Source organism: Giraffa tippelskirchi, chromosome 10 (genome assembly GCF_054371585.1).
Source record: "Giraffa tippelskirchi isolate mGirTip1 chromosome 10, T2T-mGirTip1v1.2.pri, whole genome shotgun sequence".
NCBI classification, from domain to species: domain Eukaryota; kingdom Metazoa; phylum Chordata; class Mammalia; order Artiodactyla; family Giraffidae; genus Giraffa; species Giraffa tippelskirchi.
This window is the reverse complement of record NC_137284.1, coordinates 42271974-42279603: the sequence shown is the minus strand read 5'-3', so window position 1 is coordinate 42279603 and position 7630 is coordinate 42271974. Positions and strand designations below refer to the sequence as shown.

Below are 7630 nucleotides of genomic sequence, written 5' to 3'. Positions count from 1 at the left end.
TTTAATCCATTTCTTTATTTTAGTTTTTTTTTATTACTCTAAGTCATAGAGTGATAAAGATCTTGCTGTGATTTATGTCAGTGTTCTGCCTATATTTTCCTAAGAATTTTATGGTATCCAGCCTTACTTTGGGTCTTTAATGCAAAGAGTTTGAATTTATTTTTGAGTAAATTTGAGTTTATTTTTGTGTATGACATTAAAGAGTGTTCTAATTGCATCCTTTTACATGTAGCTGCCCAGTTTTCCCAGCACCACTTATTGAAGAGACTATCTTTTCTCCATTGTATACACTTGCCTCCCTTGTCATAGATTAATTGACCATGAGTACATGGGTTTATTTCTGGGGTTTCTATGCTGTTCCACTGACCTAGTGTTTTGTCTGTTTTTCTGATAGTGCCATACTATTTTGGTTACTGTAGCTTTGTAATAGAGCCTGAAGTCAGGGAGTGTGGTTCTTCCTGTTCTGTTCTTTCTCAGATTGTTTTGACTATTCAGGTTCTTATGAGTCCATACAAATTTTCAAATGATCTGTTCTAGCCAGTGCAGGAGACCCCTTATAGAAAAAGGATGGTGAAAGTGGGCCTCCTTGCCATGTTTCCCTGATCTTAGGGGAATACCTTTCAGTTTTTCTTCACTGAGTATCTGTTAACTGTGGGTTTGTTATCTATTGACTTTATTATGTTGAGGTATGTACCTCTACGGAGAAGGCAATGGCACCCCACTCCAGTACTCTTGCCTGGAAAATCCCATGGACGGAGGAGCCTGGTAGGCTACAGTCCATGGGGTCGCTAAGAGTCGGACACGACTGAGCGACTTCACTTTCACTTTTCCCTTTCATGCACTGGAGAAAGAAATGGCAACCCACTCCAGTATTCTTGCCTGGAGAATCCTAGGGATGGCGGAGCCTGGTGAGCTGCCGTCTATGGGGTCGCACAGAGTCGGACACGACTGAAGCGACTTAGCATAGCATGTACCTCTATACCCAGTCTGCCTAGGGAGTTTTAATCATAAAAGGATGTTATATTTTATCAAATGCTTTTCTGCATCTACTGAAATACTAATGTAGTTTTTATCTTTTATTAATGTTATGTATGACATTTATTGATTTGCATGTTGAACCATCTTTGCATACAAGGAATAAATCCCATTTGATCATGATACGTAACCCCTTTGTGTCTTCTTGAATTGTTTGCTAAGATTTTGTTGAATGTTTTTGTAAACTCCTTAGGGATATTGCTCTATTGTTTTCTTTAAGTGTTCTTATCTAGCTTTAGAATCAGGGTAATAGAGGCCTCAAAAAATGAATTTGGAAGTATTTCCTCCTCTTCACTTTTTGAAAGACTTCGAGAAGGACTGATATTAATTTTCTTTTGAATGTTTGGTAGAATTTGCTAATGAAGCCATCCAGTCCTGGGGTTGTGTTGGTAGGTTTTTGATTACTGATTTAACCTCTTTGCTTGTTACTGATCTATTCACATTTTCTACTTTGTCCTGATGTAGTCCTGGGAGTTTGTATTTATAGAAGTTTATCCATTTCTTCTAGGCTATCTTGTTCATAATAGTCTCATATGTCTTTAATATTTCTGTAGTGTCTTCCTTTTCATTTCTGAGTTTTCTAGTCTGGTTAAAAGTTTTGTTGGTTTTGTTTATCTTTTGAAGAGTCAGCTCTAATTTTGTTAATTCTATTTTTTCCCCTCTGTTCTCTATTTCCACTTTGATCTTGATTATTTCCTTCCTTCCTCCTGCTAACTTTTTCTAGACCCTTGATGTGTAAAGTTAGGGTTGGTTTTTTTTTTTTTTTTTGAGATTTAATTAATATATGAACTTATTTCCTATAGTCTTTCCTCTTAGAACTGCTTTTCCTGCATCCCATAAGATTTGATAGGTTATATTTCCATTTTCATTTGTTGTGAGATAATTTTTTTTCCTCTCTGACTCATTGGTTGTTTAGTAGGAGTGTCTTGTTTATTTTCCATGTATGTGTAGATTTTCGAGCTTTCCTCTTACTGTTGATTTCTAGTTTCACACCATTGCTATCCAAAAAGACAGTTGTCATGATTTCAGTATTTGTTGAGATGTGTTTTTGCTTTCATTTCTTCTCATATCATATGATCTATCTTAGATAATGTTCTGTGTGCACTTGAGATGTATATTCTGCTGCTCTTGTTTCAAATGTTATATATGTCTATTAAGGTCATTTGTTATAGGTATGGTTAAATTTCAGTATTTGTTATTGATTTTATGTGTATTATCAGTGGTCATTTATCAGTGGGAAACTGAAAGCCTCTAGTACTATTGCATTATCTATCTCTCCCTTTTGATCTGTTACAATTTGCTTAACATATTTCATTGTGCCAATGTGGGGTTTATATTTATGACTGCTGTATCTTCTGGATGTTTTGACCTTTTTATCATTACACAGCAACATTTTGTCTTTTATCATTTTTGGCATCAAGTCTATTTTGTCTGGCTATACCTGCTTTCTTTTGGTTTCCAATTGCATGGAATATCCTCTTATACTCAAATCTTTACCCTGAGCCTATGTGTATCTTTAGAGCTGAAAAAGTTAGATCTTTTTAATCCATCCAGCCACTCTGTGCCTTTGACTAGAGAACTGAATTTATTTCTATTTAGAGTGATTATTGCTATGTAATTACTTCTTACTGCCATTTTTTTCCACTCTACCTTTGTAAAATGATGATTTTCCATGGTGATTTGATCAGTCTGCCCCCTTTTTTATGTTTTGTGACTACTCTAAATTTTTTCTATATAGTTTTGCAAGTATGAACATCTCATAGATAAAATAACCTATGGAAAAAACAGACTTTTTAAAAAAGTAGTTCCAATAAACACTTTGTGAATTGAACATATGGTTATACACATTCACTATCTAATGTCCTTAGTTTATTACCTTGCATGCAAATAAGCATTGTTCTGTTGGGATTATCAATTGTTGATTAAAGATGATAGAAACAAAAACTTACCACTTAAGTAAACAATAAGCTGCAAAGGTTACTATTTTTCTCTAAACTCGTAGTTCTAACCACATGTGATGTTTCAGTAATACATGTCTTCTACGTAGCGATTTACTCACCTGGGACAGTAGAAAAGTGTGATTTGTGGGTCATAACCAAATATTGTCTCTACAATACAGTGCTTTAAGTCAAAAATTAAAATACAATTACTCCTGTGTCCCAAAATAAGTTTTGTGCTAAGGTAACATAGTGCAGGAGAAAATACAAAGGTCTACTATGCTTTATAAACTTATGTTTCATAAGTACCACTTTCATTGCCCTTTAAAGCTTCTGACTGCAGTCGGTGTGCCTGCCTGCCTGTGAGGGCTCACCTAATTTTGATTCGCTTTTTGGCAAAATAATTGAACAACCAAGCTTTAGGAAGGTTTCATCTTAGATCACCCACAATTCTGAATCATTAGGCTCTTGTTGAAAGTTTGTACAAGCTGGTATGATTCTGTTCAACAGGACTGAGTATGAAGATTTGTGGCAGCTACAGTGGACCTGTGGACAACACAGGTTTCAACTGCGTAGGTCTGTTTACCTGATTGTTTTCACTAAATACATACTACAGTACTTCATGAATGCATGAAGTCGGTTGAATGCATGCATGCAGAAGCAAGGATATGGAGTGACTAACTGGCAGGTTACACATGGATTTCCAGTTATACAGAGTCAGCACGCTTAACCCTCATGTTCTTCAAGGGTCAACTATTTTCACCTATCAGACATATTATTCAGTAGGGTTGAAGCTATCAAAAGTATAGCTATTACACTTTTCTTTACCATTTGTACTCCATAATGGTTTCACAGGAGAAGGTGAGGCAGCAGGAGGAAGACAGGGAGGGTGTAAATTTAGCCAAACTGTCCATTCACAGAAGGATTTTTAAAGCTTAAAAATGTATATGGACCTAACAGAAGCAGAAGATATTAAGAAGGGGTGGCAAGAATACACAGAAGAACTATACAAAAAAGATCTTCATGACCCAGATAATCATGATGGTGTGATCACTCACCTAGAGCCAGACATCCTGGAATGTGAAGTCAAGTGGGCCTTAGAAAGCATCACTACAAACAAAGCTAGTGGAGGTGATGGAATTCCAGTTGAGCTATTTCAAATCTTGAAAGCTGGTGCTGTGAAAGTGCTGCACTCGATATGCCAGCAAATTTGGAAAACTCAGCAGTGGCCACAGGACTGGAAAAGGTCAGTTTTCATTCCAATCCCAAAGAAAGGCAATGCCAAAGAATGCTCCAACTACCGCACAATTGCACTCATCTCACATGCTAGTAAAGTAATGCTCAAAATTCTCCAAGCCAGGCTTCAGCAATACGTGAACCGTGAACTTCCAGATGTTCGAGCTGGTTTTAGAAAAGGCAGAGGAACCAGAGATCAAATTGCCAATATCCGCTGGATCATCGAAAAAGCAAGAGAGTTCCAGAAAAACATCATTTCTGCTTTATTGACTATGCCAAAGCCTTTGACTGTGTGGATCACAATAAGCTGTGGAAAATTCTGAAAGAGATGGGAATACCAGACCATCTGACCTGTCTCTTGAGAAACCTGTATGCAGGTCAGGAAGCAACATTTAGAACTGGACATGGAACAACAGACTGGTTCCAAATAGGAAAAGGAGTACATCAAGGCTGTATATTGTCACCCGGCTTATTTAACTTATATGCAGAGTACATCATGAGAAACGCTGGGCTGGAAGAAACACAAGCTGGAATCAAGATTGCCAGGAGAAATATCAATAACCTCAGATATGCAGATGACACCACCCTTACGGCAGAAAGTGAAGAAGAACTAAAGAGCCTCTTGATGAAGGTGAAAGAGGAGAGTGAAAAGTTGGCTTAAAGCTCAATGTTCAGACAACTAAGATCATGGCATCTGGTCCCATCACTTCATGGGAAATAGATGGGGAAACAGTGGAAACAGTGTCAAACTTTATTTTGGGGGGCTCCAAAATCACTGCTGATGGTGATTGCAGCCATGAAATTAAAAGACGCTTACTCCTTGGAAGGAAGGTTATGGCCAATCTAGATAGCAGATTTAAAAGCAGAGACATTACTTTGCCAACAAAAGTCCGTCTAGTCAAGGCTATGGTTTTTCCAGTGGTCATGTATGGATGTGAGAGCTGGACGGTGAAGAAAGCTGATCGCCGAAGAATTGATGCTTTTGAACTGTGGTGTTGGAGAAGACTCTTGAGAGTCCCTTGGACTGCAAGGAGATCCAATCAATCCATCCTAAAGGAGATCAATCCTGGGTGGTCATTGGAAGGACTGATGTTGAAGCTGAAACTCCAATACTTTGGCCACCTTATGCGAAGAGTTGACTCATTGGAAAAGACCCTAATGCTGGGTAGGATTGGGGGCAGGAGGAGAAGGGGACGACAGAGGATGAGATGGTTGGATGGCATCACTGACTCGATGGACATGGGTTTGGGTAAACTCCGGGAGTTGGTGATGGACAGAGAGGCCTGGCATGCTGCAATTCATGGGGTCACAAAGAGTCGGACACGACTGAGTGACTTAACTGATATACATATATATCAGTATTACATGTATATTTATATAATTTTATTTTTAAATGTTAGATACAGAGAAAGCAAGCTAGAAGACAATATAGTTACTTTGCTTTTAGGAAAAAAATTGATGTATTCTGCTAAATTTTAAGATATTTATTACGTCTGGTAATGCAGAGAGAAAGGTAGAATTCCAATGTTTTCTTCAATAACTGACTTTTTTCTAAACTAAAAATTATGAGAAAAGATGGAAAACTAAGCTATTCCAATTTCCTTGCCAGATTTTTTTTTGGTAATAACATTTATTAAGGTATCATTGTTATACATTTTAAGTGTACAATTTGATGAGGTTTGACAAATGTGTATACCTGTGTACACATCATCCAGATCATGATAGAGAAAACTCCCATAATGCCAGAAACTTCCCTCTGTGCCGCAAACCTCCCTGACCCTTACTTGACCCATGCAATCACTGATCTAATTTCTAATACCATAGATTAGTTTTGCTTCTTCATGTATTAAGTAGAATCTCATACTAAGCATTCTTTTGCATCTGGCTTCTTGCCCTCAACAATGTCTGCCAGTAATGTTACATGGACTGGCAATTCTTTCATTTTATTGCTGAGTCGTAGTCCATTCAACAGTTTATTCATTCATCTATTGATGGACATTTACATTCAGTTCAGTTCAGCTGTTCAGTCATGCCCGACTGTTGGTGACCCCATGGACTGCAGCACGCCAGGCCTCCCTGTCCATCACCAACTCCCAGAGTTTACTCAAACTCATGTCCATTGAGTCGGTGATGCCATCCAGCCATCGCATCCTCTGTCATCCCCTTCTCCTCCTGCCCTCAATCTTTCCTTACAATTATTTGCACATTAAGCTGCAATGAACATGCCAAGAGTCTTGGTGATCATGTTTTTACTTTTCCTTAGTAAATACCTAGAAGTAGAATTTGAGCTATAATTATATATTTAACTTCATAAAAAAGTGCCAGACTGTTTTCTGAAGTGGTTGAACTGTTTTACATTCTAGCCAACAATGTCTGAAGAGTTTAAGTTCCTTGCCATATTTTATTTTGGGGAATTTTCATTTACTTTATCTCTTTCTCCATATGCATGGATGTCCGTGCTCAGTCATGTCTTGGACTGTAGCCAGCCAGGCTTCCCTGTCCATGGTACTTTCCAAGAAGGAATACTGGAGTGGGTTGCCATTTCTTACTTCATTCTACTACAAATGATGAAGTTCTTTGGTTTGTTTTATTGGATTAGCACTTTGATGATGAAGTTTTAAATTTTTGGAGCCAAAAATCTCTTTACAGATGAACAAGCTGGAAGTCTAAAGTCAAAACATGACATGAAAAGCAAAATTTTAGCATACTCTGGCTTCATGTGTTATCAGAAAGATGGATTTTATCCTCAGACTTTTAATGGCAGCCAGTTGCCTGAGACTTTAGTATAAGAATTCTTTCAGAGTCCCTGCCGCTGCTTGAATTGTAAAGGCTGCAATAGAAATGTGTTTCTTCACTTCTTTCCAGGCTGAACGAGGATCTGCTTTATTTTCAATATCAAACATAGCATCAAAGATGCCAGGAAATGATTCACCAGCATATTTGTTGTGGCTGCTTGGAGCAAAGATGATGTGCCTAGCAGAAAAACACAGAGGACAGGCTGAGCTAAAGAGTACTCATCATGCATTACATTTCACATGCTCTTCTTTTCTCTTTTGTGGTGTCTTTCTTAGATCGCATTCATAATGAAATACTGTGTCTCCTCCTGATATCTACTTTTGTTACTCCAAAGTAAAACCTTATGTTGTTGGTTTGAGACACTTAGGCAATAGTATCATTTTAAGCAAAGAAAGGAGTTGATAAGATGTGTCTAGCAAATCATATCATGTTATCAACCCAAGCAGCTGGAAATAAGGAGATACTTTCCTGTAAGTTACAGGCATTAGTTGTCTAACTGCCAAGACATCCACAGACATCCATAAAGCATGTATAATTTATGGATATTTTTTTAATAAGAGATTTAAAAATAATTACATTTGTGTTGTCTTTTTTAAAGATTCAACAAGAATGAGTTATTCCCAATA

The 7630-nt window shown here is 37.5% G+C and overlaps 1 protein-coding gene across 5 annotated transcripts in view; it reads right to left on the bottom strand.

Annotated features, from left to right (window-relative positions):
• Positions 1–5818: 5818 nt before the first annotated feature.
• NAALAD2 (N-acetylated alpha-linked acidic dipeptidase 2) overlaps positions 5819–7630 on the bottom strand; it is a 59351-nt gene continuing 57539 nt past the window's right edge. For all 5 annotated transcript variants that reach the window (XM_081533379.1, XM_081533378.1, XM_081533380.1 and 2 more), the window contains one exon: positions 5819–7181. In XM_081533379.1, coding sequence (XP_081389505.1) covers positions 6989–7181 — 193 coding nt within the window. In that variant the 3' untranslated portion in view covers positions 5819–6988. The remainder of the gene's footprint in view (positions 7182–7630) is intronic.